The following is a 19,437-nucleotide window of genomic DNA, read 5'->3' as shown; positions in this document are numbered from 1 at the left end:
GCAGACAGTATCACACAGGAGAGGATTAGACACACAGCTCAGCAGACAGTATCACACAGGAGAGGATTAGACACACAGCTCAGCAGACAGTATCACACAGGAGAGGATTAGACACACAGCTCAGCAGACAGTATCACACAGGAGAGGATTAGACACACAGCTCAGCAGACAGTATCACACAGGAGAGGATTAGACACACAGCTCAGCAGACAGTATCACACAGGAGAGGATTAGACACACAGCTCAGCAGACAGTATCACACAGGAGAGGATTAGACACACAGCTCAGCAGACAGTATCACACAGGAGAGGATTAGACACACAGCTCAGCAGACAGTATCACACAGGAGAGGATTAGACACACAGCTCAGCAGACAGTATCACACAGGAGAGGATTAGACACACAGCTCAGCAGACAGTATCACACAGGAGAGGATTAGACACACAGCTCAGCAGACAGTATCACACAGGAGAGGATTAGACACACAGCTCAGCAGACAGTATCACACAGGAGAGGATTAGACACACAGCTCAGCAGACAGTATCACACAGGAGAGGATTAGACACACAGCTCAGCAGACAGTATCACACAGGAGAGGATTAGACACACAGCTCAGCAGACAGTATCACACAGGAGAGGATTAGACACACAGCTCAGCAGACAGTATCACACAGGAGAGGATTAGACACACAGCTCAGCAGACAGTATCACACAGGAGAGGATTAGACACACAGCTCAGCAGACAGTATCACACAGGAGAGGATTAGACACACAGCTCAGCAGACAGTATCACACAGGAGAGGATTAGACACACAGCTCAGCAGACAGTATCACACAGGAGAGGATTAGACACACAGCTCAGCAGACAGTATCACACAGGAGAGGATTAGACACACAGCTCAGCAGACAGTATCACACAGGAGAGGATTAGACACACAGCTCAGCAGACAGTATCACACAGGAGAGGATTAGACACACAGCTCAGCAGACAGTATCACACAGGAGAGGATTAGACACACAGCTCAGCAGACAGTATCACACAGGAGAGGATTAGACACACAGCTCAGCAGACAGTATCACACAGGAGAGGATTAGACACACAGCTCAGCAGACAGTATCACACAGGAGAGGATTAGACACACAGCTCAGCAGACAGTATCACACAGGAGAGGATTAGACACACAGCTCAGCAGACAGTATCACACAGGAGAGGATTAGACACACAGCTCAGCAGACAGTATCACACAGGAGAGGATTAGACACACAGCTCAGCAGACAGTATCACACAGGAGAGGATTAGACACACAGCTCAGCAGACAGTATCACACAGGAGAGGATTAGACACACAGCTCAGCAGACAGTATCACACAGGAGAGGATTAGACACACAGCTCAGCAGACAGTATCACACAGGAGAGGATTAGACACACAGCTCAGCAGACAGTATCACACAGGAGAGGATTAGACACACAGCTCAGCAGACAGTATCACACAGGAGAGGATTAGACACACAGCTCAGCAGACAGTATCACACAGGAGAGGATTAGACACACAGCTCAGCAGACAGTATCACACAGGAGAGGATTAGACACACAGCTCAGCAGACAGTATCACACAGGAGAGGATTAGACACACAGCTCAGCAGACAGTATCACACAGGAGAGGATTAGACACACAGCTCAGCAGACAGTATCACACAGGAGAGGATTAGACACACAGCTCAGCAGACAGTATCACACAGGAGAGGATTAGACACACAGCTCAGCAGACAGTATCACACAGGAGAGGATTAGACACACAGCTCAGCAGACAGTATCACACAGGAGAGGATTAGACACACAGCTCAGCAGACAGTATCACACAGGAGAGGATTAGACACACAGCTCAGCAGACAGTATCACACAGGAGAGGATTAGACACACAGCTCAGCAGACAGTATCACACAGGAGAGGATTAGACACACAGCTCAGCAGACAGTATCACACAGGAGAGGATTAGACACACAGCTCAGCAGACAGTATCACACAGGAGAGGATTAGACACACAGCTCAGCAGACAGTATCACACAGGAGAGGATTAGACACACAGCTCAGCAGACAGTATCACACAGGAGAGGATTAGACACACAGCTCAGCAGACAGTATCACACAGGAGAGGATTAGACACACAGCTCAGCAGACAGTATCACACAGGAGAGGATTAGACACACAGCTCAGCAGACAGTATCACACAGGAGAGGATTAGACACACAGCTCAGCAGACAGTATCACACAGGAGAGGATTAGACACACAGCTCAGCAGACAGTATCACACAGGAGAGGATTAGACACACAGCTCAGCAGACAGTATCACACAGGAGAGGATTAGACACACAGCTCAGCAGACAGTATCACACAGGAGAGGATTAGACACACAGCTCAGCAGACAGTATCACACAGGAGAGGATTAGACACACAGCTCAGCAGACAGTATCACACAGGAGAGGATTAGACACACAGCTCAGCAGACAGTATCACACAGGAGAGGATTAGACACACAGCTCAGCAGACAGTATCACACAAGGAGAGGATTAGACACACAGCTCAGCAGACAGTATCACACAGGAGAGGATTAGACACACAGCTCAGCAGACAGTATCACACAGGAGAGGATTAGACACACAGCTCAGCAGACAGTATCACACAGGAGAGGATTAGACACACAGCTCAGCAGACAGTATCACACAGGAGAGGATTAGACACACAGCTCAGCAGACAGTATCACACAGGAGAGGATTAGACACACAGCTCAGCAGACAGTATCACACAGGAGAGGATTAGACACACAGCTCAGCAGACAGTATCACACAGGAGAGGATTAGACACACAGCTCAGCAGACAGTATCACACAGGAGAGGATTAGACACACAGCTCAGCAGACAGTATCACACAGGAGAGGATTAGACACACAGCTCAGCAGACAGTATCACACAGGAGAGGATTAGACACACAGCTCAGCAGACAGTATCACACAGGAGAGGATTAGACACACAGCTCAGCAGACAGTATCACACAGGAGAGGATTAGACACACAGCTCAGCAGACAGTATCACACAGGAGAGGATTAGACACACAGCTCAGCAGACAGTATCACACAGGAGAGGATTAGACACACAGCTCAGCAGACAGTATCACACAGGAGAGGATTAGACACACAGCTCAGCAGACAGTATCACACAGGAGAGGATTAGACACACAGCTCAGCAGACAGTATCACACAGGAGAGGATTAGACACACAGCTCAGCAGACAGTATCACACAGGAGAGGATTAGACACACAGCTCAGCAGACAGTATCACACAGGAGAGGATTAGACACACAGCTCAGCAGACAGTATCACACAGGAGAGGATTAGACACACAGCTCAGCAGACAGTATCACACAGGAGAGGATTAGACACACAGCTCAGCAGACAGTATCACACAGGAGAGGATTAGACACACAGCTCAGCAGACAGTATCACACAGGAGAGGATTAGACACACAGCTCAGCAGACAGTATCACACAGGAGAGGATTAGACACACAGCTCAGCAGACAGTATCACACAGGAGAGGATTAGACACACAGCTCAGCAGACAGTATCACACAGGAGAGGATTAGACACACAGCTCAGCAGACAGTATCACACAGGAGAGGATTAGACACACAGCTCAGCAGACAGTATCACACAGGAGAGGATTAGACACACAGCTCAGCAGACAGTATCACACAGGAGAGGATTAGACACACAGCTCAGCAGACAGTATCACACAGGAGAGGATTAGACACACAGCTCAGCAGACAGTATCACACAGGAGAGGATTAGACACACAGCTCAGCAGACAGTATCACACAGGAGAGGATTAGACACACAGCTCAGCAGACAGTATCACACAGGAGAGGATTAGACACACAGCTCAGCAGACAGTATCACACAGGAGAGGGATACAAAGTGTCTATTACCCAGAGAAACTTCATTCTATCTTATACTTACTATAATCCCTCCAACCTGCGGAGACCGGACAGAGCTTCCAGCAGGACACTGAGGTCAGGACCAGCCAGGCGGTTACCAGACAGGACAAGTATCTTCAGGTCCGGATTATTCCTTATTACAGAAGCCAAAGGGACGCAGGACGTGTCTGAGAGATCATTACTACCCAAACTGTAAGAATAAGAGGAGATGTGAGGGAGGTGTCCGCAGACTGTATCACACAGGAGAGGATTAGATACACAGCTCAGCAGAATATCCCACTGTGTATCTAATCCCATCCTTTGTGATACTCTCTGCTGAGCTGTGTATCTAATCTTATGCTGTCTGATACTGTCTGTTGAGCTTTGTATCTAACTCTTTCCTGTGGGATAGTGCCTGCTGAGCTGTGCATCTAATCCTAGCCTGTGTGATACTGTCTGCTGAGCTGTGTATCTAATCCTATTCTGTGTGATACTGACTGCTGAGTTGTGTATCTAATCCTATCTAGGGTTGCACGATGCATTGAAATCTCAGTACTTATAGCCAGAATGGTTCAATACCAGGTTTCTGTTACGTGCGGTACTGAACGACTTCCACAGACTTCTATCTGTCTGCAAGGCAGACATCGGGAAGAGATGTGTCGGGTTAGAGGCAGAGCAGGGACCACGTCAGCAGGGAGATATCACCATCTGTCCATATATGGGTCTCTACATCTCCCAGGTCTTCCCCAGACACAAGACTTGAAGAACCCACAACCTCCACCCTCTGCCATAGAGAGACTGAGCCTCTATCCACTAGGCTATGGGCTTTGAATAATATTTTAATCATATATTACAGTTACATTAAATGAATAAAAATGTATAAGTTACATTCACACAGCCGTATGCTGGACCGGCCGCAGCCCCCTCCCCCCTCCATAGAGAAAAGCGCTGCACACAAGGGGAAAGATAGAGCATACACATCCCCCCCCAGACGGCTGTTTGAATGTAACCATATACAAAAAATAAGGGCTCATTCAGATGGGCGTTTCCACTGCTCATCTGCCAAAAATGCTGACGTGATGTCTGATCAGTCCATATTGTATCCGTACCCTATCCGTTATTTTCTCAGATTCAAAAAAAGCTGATGGGTTTCTAATCTACTTCTTGCTCCGCCCAGTTGGTTGCAACATTTGAAGAAATAACACTCTGCATACGGAGGTCATGCATGTGCCGTCCATTTTTTTGCGGATACATTGACTTCAATGGATGTACGTGGTCCGCATGCGAGACACAATAACGCATGCTGCACTTTTTTTCTCACTGTCTGCACATCCGTGAAAAAGGACATGAGAACAGACCCATAGGAAACAGTGGGTCCGTTTGCCATCCGCAAAAAAAAGGATAGTATACGGACATCAAAAACGCCCATCTACATGAGCCCTCTTGATAATGAAAAAGGGAGAAAAATCTTCCCTGAAATGTGTTTATGTCCCAGCGGCTGATTTCTACTACAAGTGCCCCCGGGACTATGCCTCTTCCTTACATGTCATGTATATCAGGTAGGTACCTGGACCACCTACCTCCATACTCAGAGACAGTAAAAATTTTGGGGCCCCTGACTGGGAGATGCTGGGCCCCCCTGCTGCTTGTATATTTATGTTATTATCGTCCTATATTATCACACAGTGCTGTCAGGGGGTTGTACATACAGCGCCCCCTAGAGGTGATGGGGAATAACTCTGCACCTTCCTGTCCTGTAAGACTTTGGGTGCTGGAAATGATATGTGGGTGCAGGGTGTCCCCGGCCTCCCCCATCACCATCATGTGCGGCTCCTGTATTACCGGATCACAGAGATAAGAGAAGGACAAGGCCGGGGCTCGTCATCCACAGCTCAGTGTCTCCTCTCCAGTCCTGCAATATTGTATGTTACCTCTGGGGGGCGCTATAGTCAGCTCCTAATAATGTATCTTCCTCTCCTCTATTACAGACACAAGAGACAAAGGGGGTCATTTACTAAGGGCCCGATTCGTGTTTTCCCGACGTATTACCCAAATATTTCCGATTTGTGTAGATTTTCACTATATTTCCCCGGGATTTTGGCGCACGCGATCCGATTGTGGCGCATCGGCCCTGGCATGCACACGACGGAAATCGGGGGGCGTGGCCATTAAAAAAACCTGACTGATTTGGAAAAACCGCCGCATTAAAAAAAAGTGTCACTCGACACGCACTTACCTGCACCCACAATAGGACGGTGAAGTTCAGTGCATTCTGATGAACTTCAGCGCAGCAGCGACACCTGGTGGACGTTCGAGGAACTACCTTACTACTACTGCTGAGCTGTGTATCTAATCCTCTCCTGTGTGATACTGCTGAGCTATGTATCTAATCCTCTCTGGTGTGATACTGCATAGCTGTGTATCTAATCCTCTCCTGTGTGATACTGCATAGCTGTGTATCTAATCCTCTCCTGTGTGATACTGCATAGCTGTGTATCTAATCCTCTCCTGTGTGATACTGCTGAGCTATGTATCTAATCCTATCCTGTGTGATACTGCAGAGCTGTGTATCTAATCCTCTCCTGTGTGATACTGCATAGCTTTGTATCTAATCCTATCATATGTGATACTGCTGAGCTATGTATCTAATCCTATCCTGTGTGATACTGCTGAGCTATGTATCTAATCCTCTCCTGTGTGATACTGCATAGCTTTGTATCTAATCCTATCATATGTGATACTGCTGAGCTATGTATCTAATCCTATCCTGTGTGATACTGCAGAGCTGTGTATCTAATCCTCTCCTGTGTGATACTGACCGATGAGCTGTGTATCTAATCCTATCCTGTGTGATACTGTCTGCTGAGCTGTGTATCTAATCCTATCCTGTGTGATACAGTCTGCTGTGCTTTGTATCTAATCCTATCATATGTGATACTGCTCAGCCATGTATCTAATCCTCTCCTGTGTGATACTTCTGAGCTATGTATCTAATCCTATCCTGTGTGATACTGCAGAGCTGTGTATCTAATCCACTCTTGTGTGATACTTCTGAGCTATGTATCTAATCCTATCCTGTGTGATACTGCAGAGCTGTGTATCTAATCCTCTCCTGTGTGATACTGACCGATGAGCTGTATATCTAATCCTCTCCTGTGTGATACTGTCTGCTGAGCTGTGTATCTAATCCTCTCCTGTGTGATACTGACCGATGAGCTGTGTATCTAATCCTATTCTGTGTGATACTGTCTGCTGAGCTGTGTATCTAATCCTATTCTGTGTGATACAGTCTGCTGAGCTGTGTATCTAATCCTCTCCTGTGTGATACTGACCGATGAGCTGTGTATCTAATCCTCTCCTGTGTGATACTGTCTGCTGAGCTGTGTATCTAATCCTATTCTGTGTGATACAGTCTGCTGAGCTGTGTATCTAATCCTCTCCTGTGTGATACTGACCAATGAGCTGTGTATCTAATCCTCTCCTGTGTGATACTGTCTGCTGAGCTGTGTATCTAATCCTCTCCTGTGTGATACAGTCTGCTGAGCTGTGTATCTAATCCTCTCCTGTGTGATACTGCTGAGCTGTGTATCTAATCCTCTCCTGTGTGATACTGCTGAGCTGTGTATCTAATCCTCTCCTGTGAGATATATGTATAATGATATATGTATAATCACACCCAGTGACCCTCTAATCTCCTATTCCGGGTCTTCGGTTGATGCTTTTTCCCTCTTCTGTTATTTGTAGATATTTTTGTGCTTATTTTAAGTCTCTTGATAATGAAAAAGTGAGAAAAATCTTCCATGAAATGTGTTTGTCCCAGCGGCTGATTTCTACTACAAGTGCCCCCGGGTCTATGCCCCTTCCTTACATGTAATGTGTATCGGGTAGGTACCTGGACCACCTACCTCCCTACTCAGGGACACTCAGGATTTTGGGGCCCCTGACTGGGAAATGCTGGGGGCTCCCCTGCTGCTTGTGGTTGTAGAGCAAGTCATCCACAGCTCAGTGTCTCCTCTCAAGTCCTGGAATATTGTATGTTACCTCTGGGGGGCGCTATAGTCAGCTCCTAGTAATGAGATGATTCTGTATCTTCCTCTCCTCTATATTTATGGCAGAGGCTTATTATAGGATTTCTGGACTTGGTTCCTGTATACTTTGTATATTTCATAGTTTCATTGTATCATGGTTTATATGGTTGAAAAAAGACACATGACCATCAAGTTCAACCAAGGAAGGGAAGGGATTGGATGAGGAAGGGATTTATGGGAAACAATTCTATATAACATAACCAGCAATGTTATTTAGGTGTAAAAAGGCATCTAGACCCTTCTTGAAGCTCTCTGCTGTCCCTGCTGTGACCAGCGCCTGAGCTCTCTGCTGTCCCTGCTGTGACCAGCGCCTGAGCTCTCTGCTGTCCCTGCTGTGACCAGCGCCTGAGCTCTCTGCTGTCCCTGCTGTGACCAGCGCCTGAGCTCTCTGCTGTCCCTGCTGTGACCAGGCCTGAGCTCTCTGCTGTCCCTGCTGTGACCAGCGCCTGAGCTCTCTGCTGTCCCTGTTGTGACCAGCGCCTGAGCTCTCTGCTGTCCCTGTTGTGACCAGCGCCTGAGCTCTCTGCTGTCCCTGCTGTGACCAGCGCCTGAGCTCTCTGCTGTCCCTGCTGTGACCAGCGCCTAAGCTCTCTGCTGTCCCTGCTGTGACCAGCGCCTGAGCTCTCTGCTGTCCCTGCTGTGACCAGCGCCTGAGCTCTCTGCTGTCCCTGCTGTGACCAGCGCCTGGGCTCTCTGCTGTCCATGCTGTGACCAGCGCCTGAGCTCTCTGCTGTCCCTGCTGTGACCAGCGCCTGGGCTCTCTGCTGTCCATGCTGTGACCAGCGCCTGAGCTCTCTGCTGTCCCTGCTGTGACCAGCGCCTGAGCTCTCTGCTGTCCCTGCTGTGACCAGCGCCTGAGCTCTCTGCTGTCCCTGCTGTGACCAGCGCCTGAGCTCTCTGCTGTCCCTGCTGTGACCAGCGCCTGAGTTCTCTGCTGTCCCTGCTGTGACCAGCCCCTGAGGCAGGCTATTCCACAGATTGACAGTTCTCATAGTAAAAAAGCCCTGTCGCCTCCGGTGATTAAACCTTGTTTTCTCCAGATGGAGACAGTGCCCCCTCGTCTTTTGATTTGATCTAATCTGAAACAACTTACCACCATATTCTTTGTATGGACCATTCATATATTTATATAAATTATTCCTGTCTCCTCGTAGTCGTCGCTTTTCCAGACTAAATAAATCTAGTTGTTTTAATCTTTCCTCATAACCAAGACCCTCCATACCCCTTATCATTTTTGTGGCTCTACGTTGTACCCTCTCCAGCTCCAGGGCATCCTTTTTATGGACCGGTGCCCAGAACTAGACAGCATATTCCAGGTGAGGCCGAACCAATGCCTTGTATAGTGGTAATATTACATCCCTATCACGAGAGTCCCAACCACTGCTGATACATGACAAGATCCTACTGGCTTTAGAGGCAGCTGATTGACATTGCATGCTGTTATTCAATTTTTGATCTACCAATACCCCCAGGTCCTTCTCAACAAGGGACTCTCCCAGATTTACTCCCCCAAGGACATATTTTGCCTTTGGATTATTAGCCCCCAGGTGCATAGCCTTACATTTATCCACATTAAACCTCATTTGCCAAGTGGATGACCAAACATTCAGTCTGTCCAAGTCACCCTGCACCCTATGAACATCCTCCATAGACTTTATTACACTACACAGCTTTTACTACTGCTCCCATCCTCCATAGACTGTATTACACTACACAGCTTGTACTACTGCTCCCATCCTCCATAGACTGTATTATACTACACAGCTTGTACTACTCCCATCCTCCATAGACTGTATTACACTACACAGCTTGTACTACTACCCCCATCCTCCATAGACTGTATTACACTACACAGCTTGTACTACTACCCCCATCCTCCATAGACTGTATTACACTACACAGCTTGTACTACTCCCATCCTCCATAGACTGTATTACACTACACAGCTTGTACTACTGCTCCCATCCTCCATAGACTGTATTATACTACACAGCTTGTACTACCCCCATCCTCCATAGACTGTATTACACTACACAGCTTGGGCCAAGCACAGAACCCTGGGGTACACCACTCATAACTGGTGACCATTCCGAGTAGGAATCATTGACCACAACTCTCTGGATACGATCCTTCAGCCAGTTCTCAATCCAATTGCAAATGATTTCTGCCAAACCAATAGCCCTAATTTTACCCATCAGGCGTCTATGAGGGACAGTGTCAAATGCCTTAGCAAAGTCCAAATTTATAGATTACTAGGGAGAATCTTCGGCAAATAACAGACACAGGAGAGGATTAGATACACAGCTAAGCAGTATCACACAGGAGAGGATTAGATACACAGCTCAGCAGACAGTATCACACAGGATAGGATTAGATACACAGCTCAGCAGTATCACACAGGAGAGGATTAGATACACAGCTCAGCAGTATCACACAGGAGAGGATTAGATACATAGCTCAGCAGTCAGTATCACACAGGGTAGGATTAGATACATGGCTCAGCAGTCTGTATCACACAGGATGGGATTAGATACACAGCTCAGCAGTATCACACAGGAGAGGATTAGATACATAGCTCAGCAGTATCACACAGGAGAGGATTAGATACATAGCTCAGCAGTATCACACAGGAGAGGATTAGATACATAGCTCAGCAGTATCACACAGGAGAGGATTAGATACACAGCTCAGCAGACAGTATCACACAGGATGGGATTAGATACACAGCTGAGCAGTATCACACAGGAGAGGATTAGATACATAGCTCAGCAGTATAACACAGGATAGGATTAGATACACAGCTCAGCAGACAGTATCACACAGGATGGGATTAGATACACAGCTGAGCAGTATCACACAGGAGAGGATTAGATACATAGCTCAGCAGTCAGTATCACACAGGGTAGGATTAGATACATGGCTCAGCAGACAGTATCACACAGGATAGGATTAGATACACAGCTCAGCAGTATCACACAGGAGAGGATTAGATACATAGCTCAGCAGTCAGTATCACACAGGGTAGGATTAGATACATGGCTCAGCAGACAGTATCACACAGGATAGGATTAGATACACAGCTCAGCAGTATCACACAGGAGAGGATTAGATACATAGCTCAGCAGTCAGTATCACACAGGGTAGGATTAGATACATGGCTCAGCAGACAGTATCACACAGGATGGGATTAGATACACAGCTCAGCAGTATCACACAGGAGAGGATTAGATACATAGCTCAGCAGTATCACACAGGAGAGGATTAGATACACAGCTCAGCAGTATCACACAGGAGAGGATTAGATACATAGCTCAGCAGTATCACACAGGAGAGGATTAGATACACAGCTCAGCAGACAGTATCACACAGGGTGGGATTAGATACACAGCTCAGCAGTATCACACAGGAGAGGATTAGATACATAGCTCAGCAGTATCACACAGGATAGGATTAGATACACAGCTCAGCAGTATCACACAGGATAGGATTAGATACACAGCTCAGCAGTATGACACAGGATAGGATTAGATACACAGCTCAGCAGACAGTATCACACGGGATAGGATTAGATACACAGCTCAGCAGACAGTATCACACAGGATAGGATTAGATACACAGCTCAGCAGTATCACACAGGAGAGGATTAGATACACAGCTCAGCAGAATCACACAGAGGATTAGATACATAGCTCAGCAGTATCACACAGAGGATTAGATACATAGCTCAGCAGTATCACACAGGAGAGGATTAGATACATAGCTCGGCAGTATCACACAGGAGAGGATTAGATACATAGCTCAGCAGACAGTATCACACAGGATAGGATTAGATACACAGCTCAGCAGTATCACACAGGAGAGGATTAGATACATAGCTCAGCAGTATCACACAGGATAGGATTAGATACACAGCTCAGCAGTATAACACAGGAGAGGATTAGATACACAGCTCAGCAGTATCACACAGGAGAGGATTAGATACATAGCTCAGCAGTCTGTATCACACAGGATAGGATTAGATACACAGCTCAGCAGTATCACACAGGAGAGGATTAGATACATAGCTCAGCAGTATAACACAGGAGAGGATTAGATACACAGCTCAGCAGTCTGTATCACACAGGATGGGATTAGATACACAGCTCAGCAGTCAGTATCACACAGGATAGGATTAGATACACAGCTCAGCAGTATCACACAGGAGAGGATTAGATACATAGCTCAGCAGTATCACACAGGAGAGGATTAGATACACAGCTCAGCAGTCTGTATCACACAGGATGGGATTAGATACACAGCTGAGCAGTATCACACAGGAGAGGATTAGATACACAGCTCAGCAGTATCACACAGGAGAGGATTAGATACATAGCTCAGCAGTATCACACAGGGTAGGATTAGATACACAGCTCAGCAGACAGTATCACACAGGATAGGATTAGATACACAGCTCAGCAGACAGTATCACACAGGATAGGATTAGATAAAAAGCTCAGCAGTATCACACAGGAGAGGATTAGATACATAGCTCAGCAGTATCACACAGGAGAGGATTAGATACACAGCTCAACAGTATCACACAGGAGAGGATTAGATACAAAGTGTCTATTACTGGGAGAATCTTCATTATATGTTGTACTTACCCTAATCTCTCCAACCTGCAGAGACCGGACAGAGCTTCCAGCAGGACACGGAGGTCAGGACCAGCCAGGCTGTTACCAGACAGGACAAGTGTCTTCAGGTCCAGATTATTCCTTATTACAGAAGCCAACGGAACGCAGGACGTGTCCGGGAGATTATTATAACCCAACCTGTAAGAATAAGAGGAGATGTGAGTGAGGTATCCGCAGACTGTATCACACAGCTCAGCAGTAGCACACAGGAGAGGATTAGATACACAGCTCAGCAGTATCACACAGGATAGGATTAGATATATATCTCAGAAGACTGTATCACACATGATAGGCTTACATACACAACACACAGCTCAGCAGTCAGTATCACACAGGAGAGGATTAGATACAAAGCTCAGCAGTATCACACAGGATAGGATTAGATACACAGCTCAGCAGGCAGTATCACACAGGATAGGATTAGATACACAGCTCAGCAGACAGTATCACACAGGATAGGATTAGATACACAGCTCAGCAGTCAGTATCACACAGGATAGGATTAGATACACAGCTCAGCAGACATTATCACACAGGATAGGATTAGATACACAGCTCAGCAGACAGTATCACACAGGATAGGATTAGATACACAGCTCAGCAGACAGTATCACACAGGATAGGATTAGATACACAGCTCAGCAGTATCACACAGGAGAGGATTAGATACACAACTCAGCAGTATCACACAGGAGAGGATTAGATACACAACTCAGCAGTATCACACAGGAGAGGATTAGATACACAGCTCAGCAGACAGTATCACACAGGATAGGATTAGATACACAGCTCAGCAGACAGTATCACACAGGATAGGATTAGATACACAGCTCAGCAGACAGTATCACACAGGATAGGATTAGATACACAGCTCAGCAGTATCACACAGGAGAGGATTAGATACACAGCTCAGCAGTATCACACAGGAGAGGATTAGATACACAGCTCAGCAGTATCACACAGGAGAGGATTAGATACACAGCTCAGCAGACAGTATCACACAGGATAGGATTAGATACACAGCTCAGCAGACAGTATCACACAGGAGAGGATTAGATACACAGCTCAGCAGTATCACACAGGAGAGGATTAGATACACAGCTCAGCAGTATCACACAGGAGAGGATTAGATACACAGCTCAGCAGTATCACACAGGAGAGGATTAGATACACAGCTCAGCAGTATCACACAGGAGAGGATTAGATGCACAGCTCAGCGGTATCACACAGGAGAGGATTAGATACAAAGTGTCTATTACTGGGAGAATCTTCATTATATGTTGTACTTACCCTAATCTCTCCAACCTGCAGAGACCGGACAGAGCTTCCAGCAGGACACGGAGGTCAGGACCAGCCAGGCTGTTACCAGACAGGACAAGTATCTTCAGGTCCGGATTATTCCTTATTACAGAAGCCAACGGGACGCAGGACGTGTCCGGGAGAACATTATTATCCAACCTGTAAGAATAAGAGGAGATGTGAGGGAGGTATCACACAGGATAGGATTAGATACATATCTCAGAAGACTGTATCACACATGATAGGCTTACATACACAACACACAGCTCAGCAGTCAGTATCACACAGGAGAGGATTAGATACAAAGCTCAGCAGTATCACACAGGAGAGGATTAGATACACAGCTCAGCAGACAGTATCACACAGGATAGGATTAGATACACAGCTCAGCAGTCAGTATCACACAGGATAGGATTAGATACACAGCTCAGCAGACAGTATCACACAGGATGGGATTAGATACACAGCTCAGCAGACAGTATCACACAGGATAGGATTAGATACACAGCTCAGCAGTCAGTATCACACAGGATAGGATTAGATACACAGCTCAGCAGTCAGTATCACACAGGATAGGATTAGATACACAGCTCAGCAGTCAGTATCACACAGGATAGGATTAGATACACAGCTCAGCAGACTGTATCACACAGGATAGGATTAGATACACAGCTCAGCAGTCAGTATCACACAGGATAGGATCAGATACACAGCTCAGCAGTATCACACAGGATAGATACACAGCTCAGCAGTCAGTATCACACAGGATAGGATTAGATACACAGCTCAGCAGACTGTATCACACAGGATAGGATTAGATACACAGCTCAGCAGTCAGTATCACACAGGATAGGATTAGATACACAGCTCAGCAGTCAGTATCACACAGAAGAGGATTAGATACACAGCTCAGCAGACAGTATCACACAGGATAGAATTAGATACACAGCTCAGCAGGCAGTATCACACAGGATAGGATTAGATACACAGCTCAGCAGACTGTATCACACAGGATAGGATTAGATACACAGCTCAGCAGACTGTATCACACAGGATAGGATTAGATACACAGCTCAGCAGTCAGTATCACACAGGATAGGATCAGATACACAGCTCAGCAGTATCACACAGGATAGATACACAGCTCAGCAGTCAGTATTACACAGGATAGGATTAGATACACAGCTCAGCAGTCAGTATCACACAGGATAGGATTAGATACACAGCTCAGCATACAGTATCACACAGGAGAGGATTAGATACACAGCTCAGCAGTCAGTATCACACAGGAAAGGATTAGATACACAGCTCAGCAGTCAGTATCACACAGAAGAGGATTAGATACACAGCTCAGCAGACAGTATCACACAGGATAGAATTAGATACACAGCTCAGCAGTCAGTATCACAGTCCTAGGCTACTTTAGTCCTAGGCTACAATAAACAGCTGTAACAGTTATCACAGGCGTCTGTAATGAAGCTTTAGTGTTAATCCTGGTTCTTATGACAACCCAACATTTTTACTATCCAATTGTCACAGAGACCAAAAAAGTTCTGGCTGGGATTACAATGATAAACTATACAGTTCCAACTTACATACAAATTCAACTTTAGAACAAACCTACAGACCCTATCTTGTATGTAACCCGGGGACTGCCTGTATATTCTCTTAGCTACACCAGAGAAGTTCCTAAGGAGTGAGAGTGGAACGATACTGTGGATTTGTCAAAGAACATTGAAAAGACTTAAAAGGAGCTCCGGTCAGATTGATTTTTTTTATATATTTTTTATACTTTGGTGTATGGAGCTGTGGGAGGTTTTGATGATGTTTACAATGTTATAATTTTTATGACTGTGTGACATTTTGATCACTTTTTATAGAAGTGCCATTTTCGACTTTCTGTCTATTTTAATAGATTGGGCATTTTCGGACGCGGCGATACCTAATGTGTGTATGATTTTTACTGTTTATTTATATAAGTTCTAGGGAAAGGGGGTGCTTTGAGTTTTTAGGTTTTTTTATTATATATATTTTTTTTTTTTTTAAATTTAGATTTATTTTTACAATTTTTAAGACTCCCTAAGGTACTTTAACCCTAGGTTGTCTGTAAGATCCTACCATATACTGCCATACTACTGATAGCACATTGTAATGCATGGGTTAAGCCGAAGTAGCCTCTGGTCTTCGGAAGACCCAAGGCTACCATGGTAACGGATCGCCGCTCCCCGATGATGTCACGGGGAGCGAAGATCCTCAGAAAGATGCTGGCAGCGATCAGTGAGAAAACACCTGCGCACTCGGCATGTGACGTAATACTACGCCACATGTCGGTAACAGGTTAAATTACTATTACATATGTTTTTTAATCTATATCTATATCAGTGCACAGTATGGGGGGGTGTATATCTATATCAGTGCACAGTATGGGGGGGTGTATATCTATATCAGTGCACAGTATGGCGGGGGTGTATATCTATATCAGTGCACAGTATGGGGGGTGTATATCTATATCAGTGCACAGTAAGGGGGGGTGTATATCTATATCAGTGCACAGTATGGGGGGGGGTGTATATCTATATCAGTGCACAGTATGGTGGGTGTATATCTATATCAGTGCACAGTATGGCGGGGGTGTATATCTATATCAGTGCACAGTATGGCGGGGGTGTATATCTATATCAGTGCACAGTATATGGGGTGTATATCTATATCAGTGCACAGTATGGGGGGGTGTATATCTATATCAGTGCACAGTATGGCGGGGGTGTATATCTATATCAGTGCACAGTATATGGGGTGTATATCTATATCAGTGCACAGTAAGGGGGGGTGTATATCTATATCAGTTCACAGTGAGGGGGGTGTATATCTATATCAGTGCACAGTATGGGGGGGTGTATATCTATATCAGTGCACAGTATGGGGGGGTGTATATCTATATCAGTGCACAGTATGGGGGGGGTTGTATATCTATATCAGTGCACAGTATGGGGGGGTGTATATCTATATCAGTGCACAGTATGGGGGGTGTATATCTATATCAGTGCACAGTATGGGGGGGTGTATATATCAGCGCACAGTATGGGGTGGGTTGTATATCTATATCAGTGCACAGTATGGGGGGGGTGTATATCTTTATCAGTATGGGGGGGTGTATATCTTTATCAGTATGGGGGGGTGTATATCTATATCAGTGCACAGTATGGGGGGGTGTATATCTATATCAGTGCACAGTATGGTGGGTGTATATCTATATCAGTGCACAGTATGGGGGGTGTATCTCTATATCAGTTCACAGTATGGGGGGTGTATATCTATATCAGTGCACAGTATGGCGGGTGTATATCTATATCAGTGCACAGTATGGCGGGTGTATATCTATATCAGTGCACAGTATGGGGGGGTGTACATCTATATCAGTGCACAGTATGGCGGGTGTACATCTATATCAGTGCACAGTATGGGGGGGGTGTATATCTATATCAGTGCACAGTATGGGGGGTTGTATATCTATATCAGTGCACAGTATGGGGGGGGTGTATATCTATATCAGTGCACAGTATGGGGGGTGTATATCTATATCAGTGCACAGTATGGGATGCATATATCTATATCAGTGCACAGTATGGCGGGTGTATATCTATATCAGTGCACAGTATGGCGGGGGTGTATATCTATATCAGTGCACAGTATGGGGGGTGTATATCTATATCAGTGCACAGTATGGGGGGTGTATATCTATATCAGTGCACAGTATGGGGGGTGTATATCTATATCAGTGCACAGTATGGCGGGTGTATATCTATATCAGTTCACAGTATGGGGGGTGTATATCTATATCAGTGCACAGTATGGCGGGTGTATATCTATATCAGTTCACAGTATGGGGGGTGTATATCTATATCAGTGCACAGTATGGGGGGGTGTATATCTATATCAGTGCACAGTATGGGGGGGGTGTATATCTATATCAGTTCACAGTATGGGGGGTGTATATCTAAATCAGTGCACAGTATGGCGGGTGTATATCTATATCAGTGCACAGTATGGCGGGGGTGTATATCTATATCAGTGCACAGTATATGGGGTGTATATCTATATCAGTGCACAGTATGGGGGGGTGTATATCTATATCAGTGCACAGTATGGCGGGGGTGTATATCTATATCAGTGCACAGTATATGGGGTGTATATCTATATCAGTGCACAGTAAGGGGGGGTGTATATCTATATCAGTTCACAGTGAGGGGGGTGTATATCTATATCAGTGCACAGTATGGGGGGGTGTATATCTATATCAGTGCACAGTATGGGGGGGTGTATATCTATATCAGTGCACAGTATGGGGGGGGTTGTATATCTATATCAGTGCACAGTATGGGGGGGTGTATATCTATATCAGTGCACAGTATGGGGGGTGTATATCTATATCAGTGCACAGTATGGGGGGGTGTATATATCAGCGCACAGTATGGGGTGGGTTGTATATCTATATCAGTGCACAGTATGGGGGGGGTGTATATCTTTATCAGTATGGGGGGGTGTATATCTTTATCAGTATGGGGGGGTGTATATCTATATCAGTGCACAGTATGGGGGGGTGTATATCTATATCAGTGCACAGTATGGTGGGTGTATATCTCTATATCAGTTCACAGTATGGGGGGTGTATATCTATATCAGTGCACAGTATGGCGGGTGTATATCTATATCAGTGCACAGTATGGCGGGTGTATATCTATATCAGTGCACAGTATGGGGGGGTGTACATCTATATCAGTGCACAGTATGGCGGGTGTACATCTATATCAGTGCACAGTATGGGGGGGTGTATATCTATATCAGTGCACAGTATGGGGGGGTGTATATCTATATCAGTGCACAGTATGGGGGGTTGTATATCTATATCAGTGCACAGTATGGGGGGGGTGTATATCTATATCAGTGCACAGTATGGGGGGTGTATATCTATATCAGTGCACAGTATGGGATGCATATATCTATATCAGTGCACAGTATGGCGGGTGTATATCTATATCAGTGCACAGTATGGCGGGGGTGTATATCTATATCAGTGCACAGTATGGGGGGTGTATATCTATATCAGTGCACAGTATGGGGGGTGTATATCTATACCAGTGCACAGTATGGGGGGTGTATATCTATATCAGTGCACAGTATGGCGGGTGTATATCTATATCAGTTCACAGTATGGGGGGTGTATATCTATATCAGTGCACAGTATGGCGGGTGTATATCTATATCAGTTCACAGTATGGGGGGTGTATATCTATATCAGTTCACAGTATGGGGGGTGTATATCTATATCAGTTCACAGTATGGGGGGTGTATATCTATATCAGTGCACAGTATGGGGGGGGTGTATATCTATATCAGTGCACAGTATGG

General features: G+C 45.8%; 1 protein-coding gene across 3 annotated transcripts in view; it reads right to left on the bottom strand.

Annotated features, from left to right (window-relative positions):
- Positions 1–19,437, bottom strand: part of LOC140069210 (NACHT, LRR and PYD domains-containing protein 12-like) — a 95,237-nt gene that overhangs the window by 8,728 nt on the left and 67,072 nt on the right. For 2 of the 3 annotated variants that reach the window (XM_072114648.1, XM_072114647.1), the window contains exons 7-9: positions 14,020–14,187; positions 12,700–12,867; positions 4,012–4,179 (exon numbers count right to left, since the gene is read on the bottom strand). In XM_072114648.1, coding sequence (XP_071970749.1) covers positions 4,012–4,179; positions 12,700–12,867; positions 14,020–14,187 — 504 coding nt within the window. The remainder of the gene's footprint in view (positions 1–4,011; positions 4,180–12,699; positions 12,868–14,019; positions 14,188–19,437) is intronic. The other variant, XM_072114649.1, reaches the window with a different exon arrangement.

The sequence above is a fragment of the Engystomops pustulosus genome, chromosome 7 (assembly GCF_040894005.1).
Source record: "Engystomops pustulosus chromosome 7, aEngPut4.maternal, whole genome shotgun sequence".
In the NCBI taxonomy this organism is placed as follows: Eukaryota; Metazoa; Chordata; class Amphibia; order Anura; family Leptodactylidae; genus Engystomops; species Engystomops pustulosus.
Note: the sequence above shows the minus strand (reverse complement) of the source record. Positions and strands in the feature narration are given on the sequence as shown.